We start from the raw sequence: 25,751 nt of genomic DNA on the forward strand, positions 1-25,751 counted from the left end.
GGTGTTAGCTGGATTTGAAATGAAAAGAAGAAAATATGGAAGACAAAAGAATACACGATATTTGCAGTTCCGTATGGTTATGTTTGTTAGGGCAATAATTTGAAATGAGCAACACTTCAAATAATAATAAGAATAATAAAAACAACCAGGCCTCCTCCAACACCTACACCGATGCCGTCATGGAAGTATATGCAGGACGGATTATTAATTACGCTATGAACCAGTCAGATTGGTGATCATTTGATAGGAAATAGAAGGTTTTTTTTTCCTTTTTCTGGCTAAAATTGGCATCGTTGAGTTTCGTACTTGGGATTCCTTGAATCTATTTTTGAAGAAGAAGATAACTAACGACGTTAGCTTTTGTCTGTTTGGCAAAAATGTATTTCTATTTTCGATTCACTACCATATATGGCGTGGCAGTTGTTTTCACCATTGGATTGTTTTATATTTGATGTGGCAGCTTTATATTAAAAGTCAAGCAGATCCTAGCAAACAAAATTAAAGCATATGATTCAGATCCATTAAGGTGTTGTGTGATAGAGTGTATTAGGGTGTACCAAGGGTATTTTTGGTAGTTAAATAGGGTGTACTTAGTTAATTTTACATTTTGATTAAAATATTAAGTTGTACTTAGATCATAGGGTGACTCAGTTAATTTTAGGGTTAGTTTAGCAGCACTCATAAATAAAGACACACGTATGCAAACAAATCTAGAAGCAAAGGGAGTCTACACTATTATTTTCCCAAGAACCAGACAGAGACTCTTGAAATCGATTGAATTTTATTTATGGTCTCTCTGAAATTGAATGCGAAAACAAAGCCTTTTTGAGTTGGATTCTGATTGTTCTCTCCGAAATTTGGAGCACCAGCACCAGAGCACAACATACAAGACCCAAAATACATGTTTTATTGTTCTTTCTAAATTAAAATTATTAAGATCTTATTTGCGGACCATCACGGCTCAAGATAGACTAAATGGACTAGCAATATTATGCATTGAAAGAGATGTTGAAAAACATTAAATATGATAATATAATTGATGATTTTGCTTCTAAAACTGCAACAAGAAGACATTTTAAATGTTTTTTGTGATTAAGATTTCATTGCTATTTTTATTTTGTAAGTGCACGTGAAAGTGAAGCATGGGGACACATGCAAGTTAATTTGTTGTTGAATATAATGTTTTCAATCGGATACTCTTTTTCCTTCGTTTGAGGTTTTGTTCCCATTGAGTTTTTCTCAAACAAATTTTTAATGAGGCCCAAAATGTTATATATTATTGGTTTTTGTACTCTTATAATTTTAATAAAATTTATTATTTGATAAAAAATTATAATTATAATTATAATTATTTATTTATTTATAATGGACACATTCTTAGACTTTTGGCCCTGAGCCTTAAATCACCCAGGGCCGGCCCTGATGTACATATAGATTAGATATATAGATCTTGTTCATGTTCCTATATCGTCAATTTGAAGCCTGGTCAATTATATCAAGATTTATCTCTTCGCAATGGAAGGTATGGTTTTTTCTTCTTCTCAGTTTCGTTTCTTCTGGTTTTTATAATAATAATAATAATTTTTTCCTAATTTGTTTGTTTAATTATGGGTTATAATTGATTAGCCAACTTAAGAGAGAGAAAAAAAAAAAAAGTATTGTTGTGAGTTGTCATATTCAGTTTTACTAATTTGATTAGCCAATATTTTCTGGTGTCATAGCTATATCATATATAAGTTCAAAAATAGAAAAACCAGGAACAATTCACAAGTCACAAGACTTCATTAATTTCCGCTGCAAGTTTCATGTTGTTGTTGGTAATTAAACTCGATCTATTATGCTAATTGGGATTAATGAGGTCTTCTTCCTTGCTAAGCAACAATGTTGAATCATTGATGAATGATTGAAGGGGCTAATTAGTGTTGTTGTCCACATACATATGATATATGGACTCACTCTCATGTTGAGAAAGAGAAAACGTGATTGTCTTTTTTTGTTTAATTGATAATTTGATATGCATTTTGATTAATTGATATTGATTTTGGTTATTAATTGATGATTTAATATGAATTTTGGTAGCCTCATTGTATAATTGGTATGGAATTTTTTGTTGTTGAGCTTTTAATCTTTTACATATCACCCATTCTCTGAAAAATTCATAGATCTGCCACTCCAAGTGATGAAAAGAAGGGGAAAAAAACAGTTATGGATGACAAAGCTTCGTAATTATTAAATTGTTTAGCAATGCAATTGCATTTCCGTATGCAATGATCTATATCCTTTGGTGCATCCATACACTAAAGGACCATAGAGTTTTCCAATTTTCTTGAGGAAGTCTAGGTAATTGGGCTCAATTATATGCCAGTTCTTGCGGCCTAACCTGGCTAACTTTGTGGATCTGCCCCTTCTGCGTTTCATTTTATAGGACCAAGCAATATGAGATTTGGGGATTGGGAGACTAGTTTATTATAAATCCAGTCTCTTAATCTTAAACGAGCTTCAAGCCTTCATCTTTTTCCAAACTTTTTATTATTCATTCCATGCTATATCTTCTAACCCATAGGGCGTTAATTCGAGATTACGCTTTTCATTTCACAACGTCCTATCAGAAAATAAAAATGTTGCAATGGGCCCAATTCTTGCAAAACAGCTCTCTTGAAGTTCCATAATGTCCTTTCTTTCCATTCTTGCAAAACAGCTTGAGCGGATCTGATCAAGAATGTTGACTCCAGCGGATTAGAAAAATGGCCAGATGTTGGTGTAGCTTCTTTTGTAGGCTATGTGACTTTTGGATGTGGGCTAATATCAACCACTCATCGGTGCCTTCTCCAATACACTTGCTTTGAACCTTATATGGAGAGAGTGATATTGGAGTCAAGTGTGGCCGTCATATCTACAAGAGAGAAAAGCTCTCTTTTGAGTTGGGAAAGGAAGAGATCATGGCTCTTTGCTTATGCTCCTAGTGTGATGGTGCACCATACTTAGAAGAGAAATAAAGGAAGGGCAATCACCTATTTGAAGAGGAATCTCGTATCTGACCTTGGTGGGTTGCATCCTTTGTGGGAGAGTGAGGTAAGCTTCTCTTTGTCTACACAGTATGTTGAGAGAGTGAGAAATCAAGGCTCTTTGTATTAGTGTATAGGTTGATGCAACTTTGTGTAAGAGTCTCTCTTCTTTGGCTTGTTGCACATCAGCTATATTTCTGGGTTGGTTCTCCTTTTTCGTTCCTTGTGTTTGTAACTTCTATGTAATAGCTCTCTTTGTATCTCTTTTCTCTGTGAGCAAGAATTTGAGATTTGTTCTTGGCTCATATGTATCTGTATTATGAGTATGAGTGATATGGTGTATTTGGGATTTGGGTTGTGAGAGTTGAACTATGAAATCTCATGTTGTGGTGAGAGTGTTAACTCCTCTGTAATCTCCTTATGAACCTTTGTGTGTTGTTTGGTTTATCTGCATATGTCATATCTTGTCTTTGTTATTTTATCGATATCATATTGGCTGACTTGAAACGCTTCCGCATGCACAACAATTAGAATGTCAACATTCACTCCAAAATCAATTGGCAATAGATTGAGAGATCCAAGATCTTTTAAATACTAAGACAAAGATTCCACCATTCGATGTAAAATACTCTCAACAGCTGCCACACCATCCAACACAACTGCAACCATATGCAGGATTTTTACCCACAAAAAAAAAAAAAACTTTAGCCTTTTGTAACGAAAAACAAATGCATACATATGACCACGCAAAGCAATCATTTTGTTTTTCTTCACCAGAATGTGAGCCAAAACAAGCTTTCTTAATTAATTAAGAGGGAATATAGTCCTATGCTTTCATGTAAACAGAAAGCAAGGAAATCATCGTTTACTTCTTTCCCTTTAAAATTCAAATCCAAGTTTCCAGGTATTTGATTCTCTCCTTCATCTTCTGCAGCCAATATTCTTATATATTATTCGGCCGTATATATATAGTGATGTGAAGTAAAATTCTAAGCAATCCCATTTACACACACCTGAAAAAAAAAACTCTGGAATATTCGAGGGTTTTGGTTTTCACTTTTCAGATATCATTGCAAATTGTTCGATTAAAACATAAACAAACATAATTAGCTAGAATTATTAAAATTATTACACTGATCACTTCATTCACTCTCAAGGTGCATGGGATCAAAAAGTCAAAATTTAATACATGCATGTAGTTAAATGCAACCTGACATAACTAAGGAAGGTTCCAAGAAAGATTAATTTGGGACATAATCTTTCGTGAAACTTTTGCAATTGTCGAATCAGAACATCGACAAATACATATCAATCTTCATGATTAATTGTTCCTTAATTTAGTTTAGGGTTCTTGAAAATGAAATCTTGTGATCAGGTGCGTCCACTGATGCCATTGGGATCAGCCGTCACTGGCAACTCAAGGTTATTGCTTTTCTCATCTTTCAATGGTGCGCTTGAGGCTAGTGGGTCTTTGCTTTTGCCCCATACCACAGTGTAGAGACCGAAGACTATGAAAATGGCTCCAATTATACTGAGACAAAGCACAAAGGAGACAAACAAACAATCAATCAGTAAAAGAAAGATTCATTGCTCCGGAACCCTATTGATGTCAGTATTGGAAAATGTTCTATTGCCGAACTGTCTGGCAACATAAGTTTTTTTATTTTCTATGGAGTCAGATTGTAAATCTTGATTCACAGTCTGGTAAGAAAACATTCCCTTGTCATCCAAACGTGGAAGTTTATATGGAGGTTTTAGTATTGTACCTTCCAAGGTGGACCTTTTCAGCTAAAACGATGGCTCCTAGGGCGGCGGTGATGATCATGCATAGAGGGCTGAAAGCTGTTACAAAAACGGGGCCTCGTTCCCTACTCACAACACCTTGCACATAATATGCAAGTCCAGAACAAACAATTCCCTAATCACAAAGATCAATACAAAGTGTGTCAAATGCCTGCAATGTTTCTAAGCCGTGTTATATAGGGAAGAGTATTGTGCACTCACAGAGTAAACTGAAGCAAGGAGCCTCGAATCCCAGCCTATAACCCAAACACTCATTTTGCGTTCCACCGCAAATGTTATTACCCCACCTTCCAACACTCCCATAATGCATATCCAAGCTGTGAGAGAAAGCTCTGCTGGGTACTTCTTTAAAGTAAATGACTGAAGTGCAACACATATAAAAAAAAGCTTAATTAGATCAGCTTATCACAAACATTTATCCATACGAAATTTTACAAGTTGCAAAGTATTCTCTTTGGTAGACATGATGACATATACGTACGTTTTCAAACTAGCAATTGTAAATGTTTGACTTACTTGAACGATGAAGAAACTGGCCCAACCACCGCAACTAGCTAAGAGCATCAAGGGGCCAGCCACCCAATGCTGGTTGGTGGAGTCGGTGGTGCTAGTGCCGTGGCTGTGTGCGTGGCCTCGTATGATATCCACAATGGGGCCTTTGTACAGTGTCATCACCATGGCTCCTCCAACAGTGATTACAGTTCCCACCACCTTTGCCAGGCTATGTAGCTTCTTAACGTTCACACTCTCTAACCTGATTAATCAAAATAATAACATAATTAGGATAGGACTTAGGCAAACTAATCATTATTAATGATTATATATCATAATTCAATTAGAAAAACTAGATCAAATATTAATATGATTCTTGTAAAATTATTCGTATATAGATATGCACGAAAACGACATTTTTAAGGAATAAGAACAAATATTAAAACACATCTAGGTGATATGATTGTTTATTCTATAATTATTTTAAATAAATAATATGGTTTTATATAATTCAAGCATGCAGTGTATTACATAAGCAGAGAATCCCAACTTTTTATTTTGGGTTTTTTTTTTTTTTTTTTCTTTTTCCTCTTCTAGCAAATAACACGTGTACTGGCCAAGGCTTACATCATCCACAAAAATTATCAAGAAGATTCCACACAAAAAAACAAAAGGTGTAATTGTTTTTTCTTTCACGTTATGTGGGAACTGATTATGATGGCATCATGTCGACCATGATTTCATCAAAAAATAAGGGAAACAAAAAAAAAACAAAAAAAAAAATCAAAACGATGACGTGGCACGGTGTGATTGGAATAGTATATTCCAATTTCCCTTAGTGCCTTCCAATGTGTTGGCTCTTAAGCATACACTAACCTTTTTATTAACGCACTAAAATAATACTACGCACACTGGAATATGATTATCTACTTTTTTAACCTGAAAAAAACTGCCATTATGAAGGTGATGGCAGGAAGGACGTTGACAACAGCAGATGCAAATGTTGCTGAGGTGTACTTCATTCCCAGAAAGTATAAGTTTTGATCAAGAACTGGCCTGTAATAATCAAATATTAATATATGATGATTGTACATGCAATAATCTCAAAATTTATTTGCCAAATTTTAGTTGTTAGAGCATTACTCAAGAAAACCAAGCAGAACTATTCTCAGGAATATCGGGAGAGTCATTCTTGGCCTTATTTTCCTGTAAGAGAGAATGTGGTCAAGTTAGTAGGGCAAACAAGTATTATTTCGGCATAAAATCTGTTATGTTGTCAAATTGTAAATATGAATTGAAGATTTTGTTTGAATCTGTCATACAAATTAACAATTTCTTGGTACTAATGATAATTCAAGTCTTTTGAAATATAGTTTTGGTGACATAGCGCTTATACATGCATGCATGGTTGTTTGTAAAGGGATAGAAAACAAATGTATAATTGGTAGAGAGAGAGAGAGAGAGAGAGAGAGAGAGAGAGAGAGAGAACCTTTCAAGAACAAAGGCGAAGGGGGCAATAACACAAAAGGCAACAACATGACGGTAGACTGAGAGGACAAAGTTGCTCATGCCGTGTTTAAACGAGACCATACTGATGATATACATGCCTGCATATCCAAATTGAAGGGAGACCATAGCCAGGTAAGGCTTCATCTTGATGAGAACTGGACTCAACTTCGATCCTGTTGGACTTTGGTCTCCCATCTTTCTATTCAACACTTCTGTCCCTCTCTCTACTACCTCAACTAATTAATTTACTTGTATTTTCAGGGATGCCAACACTAAAATGAGGATGCTCCTCTTATAAGCCTAAAAAGCAAAAAAAAAGGAGACAATATTTCAAAATCATACGTACATGTCCAAGCCACTAACCCTCTCTCTCTCTCTCTCTCTCTCTCTCTCTCTCTCTCTCTCTCTCTCTCTCTTACGGATTCTCTTATCCATTAACCAAAGACACCCATATACCAAGCAACTAGAGAGAGAGAGAGAGAGAGAGAGAGAGAGGAATTTAATTAAGTGGATCTCTATGAAAATATAATGCTTTTCCTTTTTTCCTTATATTTATTTTATTGGAAGTGGGGATTCGATTCATTGACCACCAAATGAAATTTAGGCTAAGTGCTTTAGCATGATAGACGCGAGAGGCTAAGCTTATGTGGAGTTTGGGAGAGGAAGTGGGTGCTATGAAGAGTGGACAGCACTTCAATTAATAAGCTAGTTAAGACATGTCCTAGTTAAATCTCTAATTTCTTTTTTGGGGAGTTTTCATGGTATATGAACTTTAAATTAATGACCTCACTCCTCATCAAATAATTAGTGGGATTGACATGGATGGTAAGATTTGTCTAGGCAACGCACTACATTTTGATAATCTTCAATTTTGTCGCCTAAAAAGCATCCCAAATCCCGGTTAAGGTTAGCTAAACTTCTTCGTTTAGAAAAAGGTTAGCTAAATTTCTACCATGGGCTAGCTTCATGCTACTACTTTATATATAACTTTGCCAATCAGCAAGCCACTAATGATTCAAGGGGCGGAAATTAAGGCTACTAATGGAAAACCCATTCTCCACATTCAGGCATTTTGGCTTATAAGCAAGCCACGAAATGATTCTCTCCTCATAAACTGCAAATCACATAATATATAGTTAATCACTTACATCACTTTTTTTTAACATATGTTAAGATTACAAACTTCTTTCTTTAATCCCGCCGTACAATTTTTCTTCATTTTTATGCGTCGCCTTGCGAAAGAGTCGAAGAAATATTGCTAATCACATCCAATGACAAAAATCGTCCATGTGCATGTCCTATCATTCTATGCAAATTTTACTCCTTTTTTTTTGGCTAATGTTCTGTGTGCTTTGCTCCTATATGTTCATGAAATAACAAGCTTAGTAGCTAGCCCTTTTAGAGTGGCTTCATCTGAAAAGATGCTTATTAAATTTCAGAAAGATGGATCAGCAGCCCACTACTAGTAACACTAATATTGTCCCCAATTTAACCACCTACAAAGCTTAATAGGTGTGTGACTTATATTCTTTAACAATGTCTTTGCCTTACAGCAATATATAGTGGGGAAGAGAAAAGAATAACCTATTGAGTTAAAAATATGTATATAGATATTATAATCTCACTGTATTTTCACTATATATTTTTCCTGGATGAGTATAAAACACCTGGGGAGACAAAGTCCAAACATATAAAGTTTGTGGTTTCGTGTTTGGATTCCACGAAAACAATTAATCAGGTTGGTGGAATCCCACCATATAATCTTGATACTGTCTTTGAAAAGAGAATGTGGTTAGAATTATTCCAAAAATAAATAAGAGCAAAAGTACCGGCCAACCTTTTTTTTTTTTTTTTTTTCCTTTAGGTGGTGAAATTTATTGGCCACTTTGTGTTTTTAATGTCCTCGTGCTCTAATTTGTAAGTGTATGGCGATATGCAGTGAGAGAAGATACTTTAATTTAGAACTACGATGAGAGGAAGGAAGGAAAAAAAAAACTTGTTTATTCATGTAAATATGTCCTTAGTTACGTATTATGGATAAGAATATGCCAGATATTCAAATCTTGATGAGATGAACAAAAATAGAAGATTGAGTTAGCGGTCTAGCTCAATGAAAAAAAACCTTGACTTTCAGACTAGAGGTTTTAAGTTCAAACCCCAAAGGCATCTTAGTTTTGTATGTGCGAAAAACCTCTTACTCTGTAGTTTCGATATCGCTTGTACTCAAAAAAGAAAAAAAAGAGAAGATTGCAAGAGAGCAGCACATCTGTTAGTACAATCACCATGTGCATGAAGCAAATCTCCTTTTTTTATTTCTTCTTTCAATTTGCAAAGGCTATATTCTTATTCTTCCGAATGGCCCTAGAGCAAGTGACCACTTGTAAGAATTTTTAGATTTTAATCCACCAAAAGTTCTTATATTAAGGATTGATACAACACCTACAAACTTCTCCTTTTCTTATTTTTCAATAGTGGCGTACTTGCTTTTTCCCCACCCCACTGATATACAAGCCAATGGTGTCGTCTAACATGTTCTGAATTTTATTTTTAAAACCCAATGGACAAAGTTATATTGAAAAAAACATACGGAATTGCAAGTCCTTTTTATTCAGACCACACAATAAAGAAGGTCCTTACCATATATGGTGTTCATATTGGCTCTAGTGTCGTACCGTAAACGGCAGAATACAAATTTCCACAAATCAGATATGTTTGAAGAAAGAGGCCCCCTAGCTACCTAATAGAATATATAACATGTGATAGAATTTGGAAAGGAACTGACAATATCACAATTATCTCCAATCAACCTAATTTTCTTGCATGACATGTGCACCTTGTTGATAGTTGATACTCTAGGCATGTACTATATAAAGAGATAATTTGACAAGTTATTACATTCTCTCAAACAACATCAATTTCTCTCAATTTTATCAATCTTAATTATATTAGTTTAAGAATAAATCTATTTATTCCACGTTTACAGATCACATTACTGGTTGTATCTTTATATAATATACACCGAATCTCACTAATACGAGAAATGTGATGATGAATATATATAATATATGCAGCATTATTCATAAGATCTAATAAAATGCCCAAAAAAGAAAAGGAGAAGAAAGAAGAAAATAGTTGGAGAACATTGTGCAAGCTATACAGAATTGACATGGGTATATATTCTTATATATTGGGGCTTGTTGACAGCGTTTTTCAACTAGATAGTAAGAAGCTAGCTCTTAGAAAAGAAACGGATTGCTACATGCTAATCATAGATTCATAATTACAATCAAATTCGAAAGGGAGATTAAAAAGACATTTTCTGGTTCTTTATACTGCAAATTTAAAGTAAGATTAGCATTATTTTTGGACCGTCATATATTGCATTTGGGATGGCTGGTCGCTGCCATTTTTGTCAATGACCAATTTAGTCCCATTGGTAGCACTTCCATTAGAAATTGGCAATTCGTGAGCTTCATCCTTCATAGCAGGACTGGATGGCACTGCTGAGCTTTTACAATAATCCTTGCTTTTACCCCACACCACAGAATAAAGGCCAAACACGATGATCACGCCTCCAATTATACTACACATCAAGTTTTAAAATTAAAAAAACCAAAAAAAAAAGAAAAAAAGAGGGATTTTTATATATAAACGATAGTCTAAATTAATCTAATATATGGGGAGAAATATTTGAACTTGGGTGCAACAGAGCGGGCTTACTGTCTTGACCAACTAGCATAACCCACGTCTTTATCAAAAAAAAATTAAATATACAAAGTATAACTATTCAGATAAAGATCATATCAATACTTAAAGTTGATTGATTACATCACAAAGATATATATACCTTCTCTAAAGTATTTGTTCTTGAGAAAAGCTGCGTCACAAGACGTACGACATCACAACACACTTTGTACATGCCATTATTATTCCTCATTATCAATAATTTTAATTAATTAGGATTGGAATTTGTCATAATATAGGAATAATGTGCACAACTTACCAAAATGTGGCATATACCAGAAGATTAGGATTAAGAAAAATTCAAGACAGAGGAAATATGATGTTAGCCCAATTTTAGTTTTTCTTTTTCTTTACCTGCCAAGGTGAAGTTTCTCAGCTAGAATAATGGAACCCAGAATAGAGACGATGATCATGCAGAGAGGGTTGAAAGCTGTTACGAAAACCGGGCCTCTAGTCTTCATCACCAAGCCTTGCACGTAATAAGCAATTCCAGAGCCAATTATTCCCTAAATCATTGACAATGCATCTTCTAATTAGTTAAAAATGAAGAAAAAAAAAATCACAATCTATAATTGAATGTACTAGACACATTTAAAAATGGCAATTCGTGTTAGCAGGTCGTGTTCCCGTTGCATTGTATGGAACTAACCGAGTAGAGAGGCGCTAGGAGCCTTGAATCCCAGCCGACCGCCCACGCACTAGCACGACGCTCTACAGTAACTGCCACGACTGCACCTTGCAACGCTCCCACCAAGCATATCAAGCAGGAAAGTGAGATGTTTGCAGGGTATTTCTTCACTGTTATGGACTGGATATCGATACGTAAATTAACGTCAATGACGTCACATTTATTAAGCTTCATATTACATGCATGCAAACATAATTTAATTACTGATCATGCAATTAATACTTACTTGCAATACGTAGAAACAAGACCAAGCAACACAACCTACGAGGATGAAGACTGTCCCGGTCACCCAGTGTTGGTCGGTGGATGTAGTGGTGCTGCTGTGGCTGCTGGTTTTGTGTGACCATAGGAGGTCAACGACAGGGCCTTTGTACACTGTCATCAGCATGGCGCCAGCAAAAGTTACTAGGGTTCCTATCACCTTGGCTTGACTGCGTACCTCTTTCATCTTTACACTTTCTACCCTGCAATAATTTTTTTTTGCCGATTGTTAGACGAATGCTTATTTTTCCGAATTATGAATTAGGAATGAATCTAAGTCATTGATTTTTACCGAAAAATAACTGCGATAACAAAGGTAACAGACGGGACGGCGTTCATGATAGCAGATGTAAATGATGCCGATGTGTATTTCATCCCCAAGTATGTAAACCCCTGATCAACAATTGGCCTGCACAATCAGATGAATACGTATTTAAAATAAAATAAAATAAAATAATCCAAGTCATACGCATTGGCATTGGTCTCCCCTATCTTTTTTTGCTCCTAGCTAGTAGTCACGATCAACATTCAACTGTACATGATTGGGAACCTGTGGGACAGCTGTACAACTTTTTTTTTATTTTTTATAATAAGTTTAAAACTTTACATGTATCACATTTAATGATCGTATTCGTTACAGACGTGAAATTCATATATAATTAGCAATACTTAGTATGCTTGTTAGTGAGAGATCTTTACTCTAGGAATCCCAGCACCATTATGTGCAAAAAGGTGGAAATTGTCATTTTTGGTCTCGTTGTCCTGTAAAACAAATGAAAATTAATTCACAGAGAAAAAACTGAATTAATTCCAGATTATTATTACTTAAATGTGACTAATTAGAGATAGAAATACCTTTCAAGAACCAAGGCGAAAGGAGCAAGGAAGAGGGCTGCAGCAGCATTGCGATAGACGATGAGAACAAATCGGTTCATGCCATGGTTGAGAGTAACCATGCTGATTATGTACATCCCTGCAGTCCCAAATTGCAAGCTCACAACAAGCAAATAAGGTTTCAGCTTCTTCAACACAACACCAAACTGCCCACATGCCATCTCTCTCTCTCTCTCTCTCTTGATTTAACTTAATTTCTTCCTTGTGAGAAGTGGAACTGGTTGATTGGGGATGAAATTAAAAGGTGCTTGCAACGGCCTTCTTATAGAGAAAAAAAATATTTAATTATGATAGGATAATAAACCCACTATTGTGCTATCATGTCCACCTATACTGTATTTAGATTATTGTTAGATTCTTTGATATGAGACGTATACATTATCGCTTGTACAGAGCCACTCATACCAACACCCACTTGAAGAAAAGGGTTTTATTTTGAGATCTCTGTGGATGCATGGCCCTGTCTTCGAAAGTATGCTTGCTTCGGTCATTACTGATAGGCAAATGTGTGCTTTTGTGTGTCTTTGTGCTTCAATTGTGCTCGTTAGTTGTGTATGGGAGTTTCATTTTACAATGAATATAGATGTGGCTGCTTTAATATCTTGTCTGTCTCTTTTCAGGCGGGGTCGATCTCATCTTAAAGAACTCATAGATATTTCTTGAAAATTTTGGGCAAACAAACCATCACCAACTCTTTTTTGTAATCACAAAAGTTCTTAAACCAATTTACAGTAAACACCAACTATTATATCTAATGGTTTTGCTAAATATGTATCAGTGTAATTTTTGGTTAAGCAAGATAGAGGAAGGTAGGGGTCAAATTTATGTTTTGGATAAAATTAGCAATAAGCTGATGTCTACAGCTAAGTTTTATAAGGTTTCTAATTGATGGATGTGAAAAGAGCCATGCATCTTGCATGCACATATTTATATATAGTTGCTTCCCATTCAGCACGCATGATGAGGACAGGTCATGCTAATCCATTAAGTAATTGAGCTTTTAACTGTACCATTATTGAGACTTATATATCTTTTATTTTATTTTATTTTATTTATAAAAGCGATATTTTATTTTAATATAATTTAAAATACCGGAAGGAATATTCGAACTCAGTGCATAGTGGGAAGTACATCCGCTCAAACCAACTTGACTAAACATTTGTTAATCAATCAAAAAAGTTCTGTACACGAACTTGGAACCTTTTAATTCTTTGTAGGAGATCAAAATTACCAATCAGACAATGCCCTACCATTTAATTTTTCTTGTCGTTGCAGGGACCCTTTGGTTACCTAAATGGGATAAACACCTCCCTTTGCAACTGGTGCATACATATATGACTTGGGTCAAAGAAACCTTCTGATGTTATTATTTTTGATTGAGAAAAAGCAATTATTCAGTGAAAAAAGATTACCGCCGATTTTCAATGAAAGTATCTTGAATAATATCAGGAAGATCGTGACACCATGAAGATGCATGAATCAAAAAACAAATAAAACTATGCTAATTTATGCACCGGTTCTGAATTTTGATCAATGTGAAAAGTGTTTTTTTCTCTCTCTCTCTTTTCAAATCTTATCGTTTTCATGCTAGAAACATGCCAAAACCTTGTGTAGAAAAAAGAGCATTATGTTTGAAATATTTGGCATGCTTGTCGGAGTGTCAATCAATATAAATATACATAAACTTATTTTAGGGGTATGTTTATATGGCTCACTCCACCTTATATTTCACTAATTTAAATTTTTTATATTTTATATTATAAGAATGATCTAAATACTTGAAAAATAGAATGTTTGGATCGATGAACTCATGTAAGAAATTTCTTAATTGAACATATTCATCAATAAAGATGACTCTATATATCTGTAAACATTTGACGATTCGTGGCCAAATAATGTGAGGCGGCTAAAGAAGGGAGAATTGACTCATAATTTTTAATGAGAAGGGAAATAAACAGCAAGAAAGAAGCTTTAAGATGATCTTAACATGCTCGACAGATATGCCTCTAGCTAGCAAATCAAGTTGTGAAGTGTTTGGAACAACTACTATTTATCTCCTCATCACTTTAAGAAAAAGTGAGTGACAAAGAAAGAAGGCAGATGCATGAGTTTTAGTGAAGAGAAGTTTGGTCAAAGAAATAAATGCATATCTATTACTTTTGGTACTTTTGATTATTGTGTGATTTAAAATTTAACAACTTTCCTGCTCTGCTGCATAATGTATGAGATGAAAGGACCTTTGCGTGTAATGCCCTTTTCCCTCATCTTTTTAAGTGCTAATGGCAAAGTTGAGTTCATCTTCCGATAAGCAATAATCAATGATTGCTTTTCCTTTAGTTTTTTTTCCCTTTGAATAATAACAATTTATATTTTCATAATTAATTAATTGTATAAGTATCATTGTCATGTTTCCTTTTTTTTTATAAAATAGTAGCAACTTGACAAGCAAAAATCTTTTTTTTTTCTTTCTCATTTTAATAGGGCATTTTTCTCAATATACTGTATTAATTATGAATATTTATTTACAAGTTTTTATGTCAAAATATTTGAGTGACATATACTGTATCCTATCTTTAATATCCACTGAAAAAAAAGAATGCATTTAAAATGGATAACTCATTTTCATGCAAAAGGGTGACGGATTTGATTCTTGTAAAGTTTTAGAAAATAAAGATTTCGAGAAAGAGAGTGAAAGAAAATAAAGTGATGAAAATCTGTCTTCTTACAAGAAAGCAAGGGGAGAGATTAAAGCGGACAATAAAACTTTTCCATGAATTGTAATAATGCTTGAAGATTAAAGAATTTGCTTTCTTTTAATTCCAATGCAAAACGGGGTTTTTTTTTTCATTTTTAATTAGAATTAAATTGAGTTTTTTATTTTAAGGATGATGTATCCAATTTAAATTCCTTAAATTAAATTTTAATGAGGCGAAAACAAAAGTCAAGCAGAACATTAGAACAGAGACATCTGCGTCAACAAAAGTGAGTGAATTAATTGTGGAACTTGTTAAGGGTTGTGATTTAAAACAAATCTTGCAACTTTCAAAACGTTTTCTTTTTCCTTTTATAGATAATGGACCACCTTCTGAATGATACATTTTTAACTTTTTATTTATTTATTTATTTTTTGAGAAATATAAAATTGCTTTAAATTGTGGGTTAGTCTAATGTCTCCTTCCACAGACCCCCGAGAGACCAATTATTGAGAAAGGATGAGAATGGAAGGGGGTAAGTGTCCATCTTGCATATGTAGTTTCATCTACATTTTTCATTGATAGAAAACAGTCAACTGTAAAGGAAATAAAGGCAGAAGAACAAAAAGGGATCAAGAAAGAAGAGTCAAAAGAAAATTTGTCTGGCCATTCACTAAAAGTTGGCTACAAAGTTGATGTGATCTACAAATTCCTTTATAATTCAAGATACATGCCAAATAGCCAATCACAAAACTTCACTTCTACATAGGGTCCAAAACCCACTAATGTTTTAAGGCAGCAGCTATTTTCTTCTGAACCAGTTCCACTCCAAGACGAGGAGGTAACCTAGGTAGAGTTTCCTGGAAAATAATTCGATATTTTCGTCAGATGAAACTACAAATGTGATTCATCAAAACAAAACAAAAAAGATCTAACTTGAATTCTTTCAGATTTCAGACTGAGGAAATGCAGTTGAAGTCTTGTACCATATACACAAATTCTCAGCATTGCTAAAAGGAAACAATAAGGGTAAGAAAACTTGAGATGCTTCAAGCATGATAGGCCACCTCATAGAGACAATCCCATCAATAATTGCGTTGGCTGTTTATTTGATTGTCAATCCACCATCTAAAGCAAAGTAATTGCTTGATACATGGCAAAGCACCAAAAAAAGTATATTTTTAAAAGAGATTAACAACTGAAACCATATCCTCGCAATGATGCACAAGGAAAAAAGAAAACTATAATCAGATATTTATTACTGGGAAAATTTGTTTGTGGCTATTACGAAAACAAAAAAAAACAAAAAACAAAAAATCTGCGCCACTAGAGATGTAAAAAGGATCTGCATCTGTCAGCAAGCATTTAGAGTCAGAATTGTATGTGCCACAAGATAGTTCACATGAGCAGGAGAAAAGCAAGAAACAAAAATAAAGCAAGAAAATCGAAAATCATCCCATTAGAATTTATTAGAAAAGGTAATATGCAGTGAAGGACGACTACAAATAACAGGGGAAACATAAAGGCATGTCCACATTGATTCAAAAGACAAATATCAAAGGATAATGGAACACATTATATGATTCTGGCATGTGCATATGAAGCCTTTTCCAATGTTAATCGATCTAAATGAAGGATACTTGGTTTAATCAGCTGGTATTGAATGCAATGTTTACACAGAAAAGTCAATTAGATTTAAGTTCCACAACAAAAAGAATGAATCATAGGTAGCATTTACAATCACCCATCACTCAGCACAGCATTGACCCAACTGAACTCAATGGAGCCTTTGCCTCAATTATAAGGGCTAGCCTACAAGCCATGACACAACTGACTCCCATGTGACATGGTTCACTTGATAACTTTACAGTGCAATTTGATAGGATGTCCAGTCTTTAGGAGCAATATGATTCCTACAACTTCTAATCCTAGGATACATAAGACAGTTTAATAAGAATCATCAAATCACATACACCCAAAGCCAAAATCCAGGCATTATAATAATATTATCTTAATGCCTTCTTTATTGTTTCTCGATTGACTGCATTATACAGCCAATCCAATAAAATAGTTTCATCTTCAAAGAACTGACTCAACCAATCATTGCCAATAAAAGAATGTTAAATCTGTCTCAGGTGTCATGATGGCCATCAAACTCTTTAGAACTTGCGCCTAATTGCACATGATTATTGGAAAACTACTATCAAAGCGAAGTTTAATATAGAGGGTACAATAATCCAATACAAGGTAGCATTATCAAATGATTTTTGTGGATGGGAGGCTTTTCATTGTATTACTAAATAGGATAGAACAAAATACAATGATATCAAACCCCAGCAATTCAACTAATAAGAAAATGCATACAATCCTTACTCAATTTATTACACAAGGGAAGTAGTATACTTTGGAACTAGGCCTCATGTTGTGCTATGCATCAGCCTATCAGGCTTAGGCAGTAGGTACCTTAACCCCTATTCAGCCCAAACTAAATTCTGGATGGGATTGTTCAAACCAAAGCAGCCACCGATTTATAAAATTCCAAATCAAAGTCTTCTATGGTCCAGTCTAGATTTTGGGTTGGCCAGGATAGCTTGCACAAGTTCATCCCTAGTGATCTCGGATGAGGCAACACCTTGCTAAGTTGGCCACTGGACATTTTCTATAAAATTCTTTTTCAAAATATGTTAAACTGCTTGTGTGATCATTTCATTTTGCAGTTTCGTTTATTCTGAAAGTTATTGCTACTCTTAAAATGGGGTTGATGCTTCACATAAAATGGGGTTGCTCCAACACAGGGTCAAGTTCAGAAGTACAAATATAAAGCTTAGAATATGTTTATGCTTAAGTTGAGTGTCATTTGAGTGTCATTCCCTCAACATGTGAAATTAGCGGTATTCTATTCAAAGGATAATAATAAAGAAAAAGCTCCCAAGTCGCTTGGCACAGCAATAAATTACGGAAATTGGAAGCTTTCACGATGAAAAAACAGCACATTACAGGAATTAAAGTTGAAATTAAAGCCGACCCAAGAAAACCGAATGGAAGGAACTAACCTCAGTGCCATCAGAAAGCACTCTGGCCAACACTGGTATCTCATACTGGTAAGCTCTTTCCCACTCTGGATTGCCCGTAATATCCCTTATCTGAATAAAACCCAATACAACAAACTTTATCGAAAACAGAGAAAACGCTTGAAATACGAATGTTAAAAGTTCAAAACTAATTAAAAGGTCATTGGGTTACCTGTAAATCAACGTCCTGAAGAGAATCAGGGCCAGCGAGTAAGAAGGCAGCCTGAAGTTTTTCTTTGAGGCCATCGCACAAACAGCACCCGGGCTTGGAGTAGAGAATGAGGGCTCTTGAAGGCTTTGAAGAAGAAGAAGACGAAGTAAAGGAAGAAGAAACAGCAAATGGAGTGAAGACCCACCTAGCCCTGTGTCTTGTCAGCAACACATTCGACGTTGGCCTCGCTAGCGCCATTGTCACTGTCGCTGTTGCTGCTGCGGCAATGGCCATGGCTACCAAATCAATCCTGCGACCAAAAAAACACCAAATCAATCCTTTGCAAAATGGGACAAGGCCCATTTCTCTCACCTTCCGTATCGGAGGGTCGGGCGATGAGGCTGCGGCTCCTTTGACGGTCTGGGGCCTGATCTATAGGTATATCAGCCTGGCCCAACATTTGTTAAGCCCATCTATTTAGGCAAATAATGGTATTCACGCGAAATTCTATATTGAGAGTGTCCTATATGGACTCCTCATATTAGCCACAAGATCATTTCCTTAAACTTAAGTGAAGTTACTATTTAGATGAATCATGTGGCTAATATGAAGGTTCACATCTATGGTCCATATATAATACTCTCACCATTAGGGGTGGGCATTCAAACCGGCAAACAGGAAATCTGAACCGAACCGCACCGAAAAAAAGGGGAAGAAAACAAAGTTGGCCAAAAAGTCAACAACCGGTAAAAATAGAACCGAATTGGTTTGGACCGATTTTGGATTCGGTTCTATGTCTTCAAAAATAGAATCGGACCAAACCGAACTGGTCAAATTAAAAAATATATAATTTCAATATTTATTTATATTTAATGCTATATTTTTTATCTCATAACTAATATTTATTCAAGTTCAATTTCAAAACATCTCTCTCTTTCTAGTTTTAATATTTATTTTTTATATGAAATTAATAATTTATTAATTTTCAAGTCAAAAAAACAAAATTATATTAAAATTTGTATTAAAAATTAATTTTAATAATCCAGTTCAAAACCGAATAAAAATTGATTCAAAATCGAACCGGAATCAGTTCAACCCAAACCAGATTGTTTTTGAAATTTTTTTGTTAAAATCGAACCGAACCAAATCGGATGAATAATACCGAATTCGGTTCTAATTTGACTGGCAGGATCCCCTTGAGGGTTGCACCGCCTACCGACCTTGATCTTTTGAGAAGGGTTCGAGTCAGAGCATGTCTGTCGGGACCCGAAAGATGGTGAACTATGCCTGAGCGGGGCGAAGCCAGAGGAAACTTTGGTGGAGGCCCGCAACGATATTAACGTGCAAATCGTTCGTCTGACTTGGGTATAGGGGCGAAAGACTAATCGAGCTGTCTAGTAGCTGGTTCCTTCCGAAGTTTCCCTCAGGATAGCTGGAGCCCGTGAACGAGTTTTATCAGGTAAAGCCAATGATTATAGGCATCGGGGGCGCAACGCACATGACCTATTCTCAAACTTTAAATAGGTAGGACGGCTCAGTTGCTTTGTTGAGCCACGCCATAGAATCGAGAGTTCCAAGTGGGCCATTTTTGGTAAGCAGAACTGGCGATGTTAGATGAACCGGAAGCCAGGTTATGGTGCCTAACTGCACACTAACCTAGAACCCACAAAGGATGTTGTTCGATTAAGACAGTAGGCAGGTGGTCATGGAAGTCAAAATCAGTTAAAGAGTGTGTAACAACTCACCTACCGAATCAACTAGTCTCAAAAATAGATGGCGCTTAAGAGCACGACCTATACCCGGCCGTCGAGTCAAGTGCCAAGCCCCGATGAGTAGGAGGGTGCGGCAGTTGCTACAAAACCTCAGGCGCGAGCATGGGCGGAGCGGCCGTCGATGCAGATCTTGGTGGTAGTAGCAAATATTCAAATGAGAACTTTGAAGGTCGAAGAGGGGAAAGGTTCCAAGTGAACGGCACTTGCACATGGGTTAGTCGATCATAAGAGACGGGGGAAGCCCATCTGATGGCGCGTCTCGTGTGAACTTCGAAATAGAATCGGGTTAAAATACCCCTACTCTAAGGGTAAATTCGTAATTTCATATTTCATTAAATTGAATAATTCAAGTAGGGAATTTAATTGGAGTCGGGGTGTTACAAAATCAAACTAACCAACTTGATCTAACAACTAACTAATTTGAGAGATATAACATCATCTAAGGGCTTTAGATACTGCTCTTCCTTACTATAGAATTCTACATGAGCACCTAGATGCTAAAGATATATTGGTAATTATATTTGTTTATTACTTTAATGAAATATTGGATTGTTTTTCATTGTTGGAGAAATGAGGATTTGAACTTGATTATATGTTTTTTATTACTTTGATGAAACATTAAATTGTTTTTCATTATTGATGAAATGAGGATTTGAAATTTTTTTTTTTTTTCTAATACAAAATACATTGAAGAAGGGGAAACCGAATCTAAGACCTAAACTGTAAAGGTAGATGCTCTTTGGCCATCTCTAGTCATACAGCTAAATGTAGTCCATGGCTATAAATTTAGCCCTCAGAAATATTAAATTTTTAAAGAATAGTGTATGGTTAAAATTTTCCATCTCTAGCCATACAAAGCTATATTTTAGGGTCCTTCATATTTTATTATTTTGAGAAAAACTATGGTACAACACTCATACATTCCACTACTATGTATTTTAATTTAATTAAACTATTATTTAGAGACATGCAAGACTATATTTTAGGGCCCTTCATATTTTATTATTTTGAGAAAAACTATAGTACCGCACTCATACATTTCACTACTATGTATTGTTTAATTTAATTAAACTACTATTTAGAGACAATATTCCACTACGCTATCTTTGAAGACTTTTTTTGAAAGCCTTGCAAAGACATTCATCTTCCACTCGTGACCAATTTCATCCCTTCGAAGTCCGGGACATTTTTCAAACAATGTGGATAACAAAATAAGCAAAGAGAATAAATTTTTAGGAAATGTTTGGATGAAATGAGTGTGAAAAAATATTTGACAAAAAGAAAGAGTGTGGAAAGTTGTTAATAAGTAGAGAATGTGATAGAATTTGTAAGAAACGTGGAACTAAAAAAGGTAACGTTTCAAATCCAATTTTTTTATTTAAAAAAAAAAAAACTAAAAGCTAGCTAGCGTCATCGAAGACGTCATTGCACCTTTAATATTAACTTTTAAATATGCAGTTGCACGAGATGTTACGTGCTCACACTCATGTGTGATATTTTCTTTTTTTGAAAAGCACATGTATTAGGCCCACAAGAAAATTTGGTATGAGCTATAGTTGGGCTACAAGGTCTGGTTAGAGGGCTAAATGGCTAAATTGCTAAATGTGGCCCTCCAAATTTGTTTTTAGCCCATGGCTCGAGATAAGTTTTGTATTATTTTAGAGCTATATTTAACCCATATAGTCCATAATTGAAGATAACATTAACCCTTAAATTATAAGCCCCTTACAATTATATATAGTATTTGTATAAGTACTACATACGTGTGTGTTATAAGGGAAAATGAAAGTGCCAAAAACGTTAACCAACAAATATGGACCTTAAATTTTTGTATTATCTGCTTAACTTTTAATGCAAACGTTACACATGAAAAGAGTTTAATCCTAAGATTTAAGCACGTTAAAATATGAAAAATCGGAGCAGAATTCTAAAAATTATTGCATTTTAGTTTACCCTAAGGTCGAATCCATTAGATCAGACTCTCAGTTAATTATTTATTATTTATTATTTTGTCGGGGAGCGCGCCAACCAAAAACACAAAATGTGGAGCTGAAGTGAACTGTAGAGTCACTGAAGTCAAACGAGTAAAACCGGTAAGTACTGTTACATTGGCCACGCCCCCCCAACCACCACCACCATGTCCAACCATCTCCTCACACTCGCAATCGTCCTCCTACTCGCCGCCACCGGAGGGGCCCACTCAGAACAACAACACCAACACGACACGCCTATCAGTCGTTTCCAAAACTACCTCCGGATCAACACGGCCCACCCGAACCCGAACTACACCGCCCCGGTCTCCTTCCTCACCGCCATAGCCCAAACCCTAAACCTCCAAATCCAAACCCTCCACTTCACGCCTTCTAAATCCAAGCCCCTCCTCCTCCTCACCTGGCCTGGCTCCCGCCCCTCCCTCCCCTCCCTCCTCCTCAACTCCCACCTCGACTCCGTCCCCGCCGAGCCACACAAGTGGGCCCACCCTCCCTTCTCCGCCCACCGCACCGCAGACGGCCGCATATTCGCCCGTGGGGCCCAGGACGACAAGTGCATCGCCATCCAGTACCTCGAGGCCATCCGAAACCTGAAAGCCGCCGACTTTGTCCCAATCCGCACCGTCCACCTGTCCTTCGTCCCCGATGAGGAGATCGGCGGCCTGGACGGCGTCGCCAAGTTCGCGGCTTCCAAGGAGTTTCGGGATTTGAACGTCGGGTTTATGCTGGACGAAGGCCAGGCTAACCCTGGCGACGAGTTTAGGGTTTTCTACGCCGATCGGACTCCGTGGAATTTGATCGTCAAGGCGAAGGGCGCTCCCGGGCACGGGTCCAGATTGTACGACAATGGAGCGATGGAGAATTTGATGAATAGCGTTGAGGTTATGACTCGATTTCGGGCGGCCCAGTTCGATGTGGTCAAAGCCGGGAAGGCCTCCATTTCGGAGGTTATTTCGGTCAATCCGGTTTATTTGAAATCTGGGATTGCTTCTGGCGATGTGAGTTTGAAGTACTGGTTATTGTGTGTTTGTTTGTGTTGTGATGGGTCATTTGGTGTTTTGATCATAAGGTGTTTGATTGTATGCTTGTGTAGGGGTTTGCGATGAATATGCAGCCTTCAGAGGCCGAGGCCGGGTTTAATATAAGAATACCGCCTACTGTGGACCCCGAGCTTGTTAGGAAGAGGATTGCTGAGGAGTGGGCACCGGAGGCGAGGAATTTGACATACCAGGTGAACTTTTTGGCTCTGTTCAGTTTCATTGATTTTGTATATTGAGTTTGTGGATGGATTCTTCAGTGTTTTCATTCATTTACTATAATGTGAAATTATAGGAGTTGGGAATTTTTCATTCATTTAGTATAATGTGAAATTATAGGAGTTAGGAATTTATGTGTAGATAACCTAATTTCTAATTCCATTGTTAAATACATTACTCCATCAACTTAATTATGTGTTTCTCTTTAAATTAGTTCGCATGAATCTGATTAGAAGATAAACCCTGCAGCAGGCTATTAGTTTGTAATGGTAATATTAATTATCCGCATAGTTTTCTGATTTTTCTGTGCATCCTCAATATAAACTTTCTACTCCTCAACCCATTATATATACATATTCAGTTACTGTGCCGCACATTTTCCTCACGTAGGATGATAAGAAGTTATAGTACATGTTAAATTGATTCTCAAGATTTGATATGCTCAATTTCAAAACCATTTTTTCGGACTATGAAATTCAAGCAGTTCGTCCCTGGTTATCATCTTTACTGATAGTGAGCTACCATGTCTAAGGCTTTTCACTTGGAAATCGGTATTAAAGTCGGACGTCAAATTAGAAAATGTGCTGAACTTTGATTTGGGTAAACAACAAATGTGGCAACTACTTATCGTAATTTCCTCATGCGGTTACCAATATTACAACTTTCCTATGGCTGGTAAATGGCTACTTGTCATCGTTGCATCAGCTTGAAAGAGAGCTGATTCTGTATAATGGCCTCTGTTAACATTTAATAATCTACCTGAAACATTTTGGGTATGAGATTTTTATTTATTTATCTTATTTGAAAGATATCATCTGAGACCAGTTCTATAACATTCTGCTCAGGTTTGCGTTATGGGGTTTGGTCATAGGAGCCGAACCCTTTTTATTTTTGTTATTGCATATTATCCTGTACTTACAAATCCATATGCATAATCTTTTCAGTGCGCCAAAAATAGGTTTCGAGTTTCAAATGTATTGTTGATGACCACTATGCTGTCTTTTTTTCTTTGATCTGTATATTCTCTTTGTTTCCTCTATCTTCTCTGCAAACAGGCGCATAAATGAAAAATGGCTTATGACTTACTTTATATGGCAGCTAATTGAGAAAGGACCGAATAGAGACTATAGGGGTCGCCCTTTAGCAACACCAACCGATGATTCCAATCCATGGTGGTCTGTTTTCAAACAAGCTATCGCATCGGCTGGAGGCAAACTTGCAAAGCCTGAAATCTTGGCATCAACTACCGATGCACGATACATGAGACAGCAGGGCATTCCTGCTCTTGGTTTCTCCCCAATGACGAACACTCCCATCTTACTTCATGACCATAACGAGGTTCAGTATTGTTGTTACCAGTCTTTTTAACATGCGCTTATTATCAAATTCTCTTCCTGACTCCCCTCATCTCTTTTCTTTTGCAGTTCCTAAAGGATACCGTATTCTTGAAGGGCATAAAAGTATATGAATCCGTAATCAGTGCTTTGAGTTCCGTAGTGGAAACTTCTGAATAGCCACCACAGTATTAAATGGAGAGAACAATGATTGCATATTAAACTTGCCACAGTGCTGCACCATTTTAAGTGGCGTTTTGCACTCCGGACACTCGGGGGTGGATTCAAAGCGAGCTTCATCTGAAAGGTGAAGTTGTTGGTTTAATATGCTTGAACAGTTTTACAAATTGTTATAAATCGTCCCCATCAAGCTTTGCAAATATTTTCTATAAATTGTCCACGCTGAATAAAAGTCCTGAATCTGCCAATCTAGATGTCCTGGACGTTCTTGTTGTTGCATTGATTGTGTCTTGCGGTAATGTCATTTATTGTACATTCCTTGAAACGATGTATATGATTGAATAAGAGGGATTACAAATTAATATATGGCATATATTATTGCTGAAGTCACAGTCGGAGTATGGCGTTTGTACTTTGTTCAATGAACCACAGCTTGTGTTATTATTGGTTGGAAATTAAGTAAGTGTTTAGCAGATGGTGTTCGTTCGTCATGCCTAGCATTATTAGACAGTGATACGAACTGTTGAAGACATCTTTTAATCGTTGATTTGATTATAGGCACTGTTTCTGGTTCAACTTTATTATTTGTCTTTCTAGATGAAGGGGAAATTCGACTAGTGTTGGCCGGATCGTTTTTATCATCTTCATCACTCTTTCAATTACCTGGGTTAGATGAAAATGAAAGATAAAATTAATAAGGCGAGTCTTTCCCCAGTTTTTAGACTTGTGTTTCTATTACCACTTCCAAAATGATCATTTCAAAACACAAATTTAATATGTTAAAGAAAGAAAATAAAACTCGAGCTGTCACGGAAACTCCCAAGCTACTTGGAAGAGTAGTGTACGAGCTCTTTCTTAAGCACCGTTCTCTTACAAGACGGTTAAGGACGGACAAGTTTCTATCTCT

At 36.1% G+C, this 25,751-nt stretch overlaps 4 protein-coding genes across 6 annotated transcripts; 1 reads left to right on the plus strand and 3 right to left on the minus strand.

The window, feature by feature from the left end:
- Positions 1-4,092: 4,092 nt before the first annotated feature.
- LOC117638659 (WAT1-related protein At4g08300-like) lies at positions 4,093-7,118 on the minus strand. The gene is made up of 7 exons (XM_034373757.1): positions 6,790-7,118; positions 6,444-6,506; positions 6,240-6,356; positions 5,325-5,562; positions 5,010-5,168; positions 4,772-4,923; positions 4,093-4,536 (listed from the first exon to the last, which is right to left on the minus strand). The coding sequence occupies exons 1-7, from the start codon at positions 7,002-7,004 to the stop codon at positions 4,377-4,379; spliced, it is 1,104 nt and encodes a 367-aa protein (XP_034229648.1). The 5' UTR covers positions 7,005-7,118; the 3' UTR covers positions 4,093-4,376.
- A 2,927-nt stretch (positions 7,119-10,045) lies between these two features.
- LOC117614630 (WAT1-related protein At4g08290-like) lies at positions 10,046-12,612 on the minus strand. Of its 2 annotated transcripts, XM_034343504.1 has the most exons (7): positions 12,358-12,612; positions 12,202-12,264; positions 11,795-11,911; positions 11,468-11,705; positions 11,203-11,361; positions 10,908-11,059; positions 10,046-10,392 (listed from the first exon to the last, which is right to left on the minus strand). In XM_034343504.1, exons 1-7 carry the CDS (start codon positions 12,555-12,557, stop codon positions 10,167-10,169), a joined length of 1,155 nt encoding a protein of 384 aa, XP_034199395.1. In that variant the 5' UTR covers positions 12,558-12,612; the 3' UTR covers positions 10,046-10,166. The 2 variants fall into 2 exon arrangements, with proteins under 2 accessions (XP_034199395.1, XP_034199397.1); XM_034343506.1 differs by lacking the exon at positions 12,202-12,264.
- A 3,119-nt stretch (positions 12,613-15,731) lies between these two features.
- Positions 15,732-18,653, minus strand: LOC117614276. Of its 2 annotated transcripts, none has more exons than XM_034343032.1 (3): positions 18,333-18,647; positions 18,143-18,232; positions 15,732-15,949 (listed from the first exon to the last, which is right to left on the minus strand). In XM_034343032.1, exons 1-3 carry the CDS (start codon positions 18,603-18,605, stop codon positions 15,872-15,874), a joined length of 441 nt encoding a protein of 146 aa, XP_034198923.1. In that variant the 5' UTR covers positions 18,606-18,647; the 3' UTR covers positions 15,732-15,871. The 2 variants fall into 2 exon arrangements, with proteins under 2 accessions (XP_034198923.1, XP_034198932.1); XM_034343041.1 differs by lacking the exon at positions 15,732-15,949 and adding an exon at positions 15,956-16,234 and having other exon boundaries at positions 18,333-18,653.
- Positions 18,654-22,076: 3,423 nt separating this feature from the next.
- Positions 22,077-25,260, plus strand: LOC117616560 (aminoacylase-1). The gene is made up of 4 exons (XM_034345913.1): positions 22,077-23,072; positions 23,168-23,305; positions 24,429-24,668; positions 24,755-25,260. The coding sequence occupies exons 1-4, from the start codon at positions 22,221-22,223 to the stop codon at positions 24,842-24,844; spliced, it is 1,320 nt and encodes a 439-aa protein (XP_034201804.1). The 5' UTR covers positions 22,077-22,220; the 3' UTR covers positions 24,845-25,260.
- The last annotated feature ends 491 nt before the right edge of the window (positions 25,261-25,751 follow it).

Source organism: Prunus dulcis, chromosome 1 (assembly GCF_902201215.1).
Source record: "Prunus dulcis chromosome 1, ALMONDv2, whole genome shotgun sequence".
NCBI lineage: Eukaryota > Viridiplantae > Streptophyta > Magnoliopsida > Rosales > Rosaceae > Prunus > Prunus dulcis.

Excerpts from the sequence above, each read along its gene's own strand:
- LOC117616560 (XM_034345913.1), top strand. The coding sequence starts at position 22,221 with ATGTCCAACCATCTCCTCACACTCGCAATCGTCCTCCTACTCGCCGCC. Across the intron at positions 23,073-23,167 it reads CTGGGATTGCTTCTGGCGAT|GGGTTTGCGATGAATATGCA; the intron begins GTGAGTTTGAAG and ends ATGCTTGTGTAG. Across the intron at positions 24,669-24,754 it reads TACTTCATGACCATAACGAG|TTCCTAAAGGATACCGTATT; the intron begins GTTCAGTATTGT and ends TTTCTTTTGCAG.
- LOC117638659 (XM_034373757.1), bottom strand. The coding sequence starts at position 7,004 with ATGGGAGACCAAAGTCCAACAGGATCGAAGTTGAGTCCAGTTCTCATC. Across the intron at positions 6,357-6,443 it reads GTTCTGCTTGGTTTTCTTGA|GCCAGTTCTTGATCAAAACT; the intron begins GTAATGCTCTAA and ends TGATTATTACAG. Across the intron at positions 4,537-4,771 it reads GAAAAGGTCCACCTTGGAAG|TATAATTGGAGCCATTTTCA; the intron begins GTACAATACTAA and ends GCTTTGTCTCAG.
- LOC117614276 (XM_034343032.1), bottom strand. The coding sequence starts at position 18,605 with ATGGCCATTGCCGCAGCAGCAACAGCGACAGTGACAATGGCGCTAGCG. Across the intron at positions 18,233-18,332 it reads TTCAGGACGTTGATTTACAG|ATAAGGGATATTACGGGCAA; the intron begins GTAACCCAATGA and ends GGTTTTATTCAG. Across the intron at positions 15,950-18,142 it reads TGCTTTCTGATGGCACTGAG|GAAACTCTACCTAGGTTACC; the intron begins GTTAGTTCCTTC and ends ATTATTTTCCAG.
- LOC117614630 (XM_034343504.1), bottom strand. The coding sequence starts at position 12,557 with ATGGCATGTGGGCAGTTTGGTGTTGTGTTGAAGAAGCTGAAACCTTAT. Across the intron at positions 11,912-12,201 it reads ATGGTGCTGGGATTCCTAGA|GCCAATTGTTGATCAGGGGT; the intron begins GTAAAGATCTCT and ends CTGATTGTGCAG. Across the intron at positions 11,060-11,202 it reads TCCTAGCGCCTCTCTACTCG|GGAATAATTGGCTCTGGAAT; the intron begins GTTAGTTCCATA and ends TCAATGATTTAG.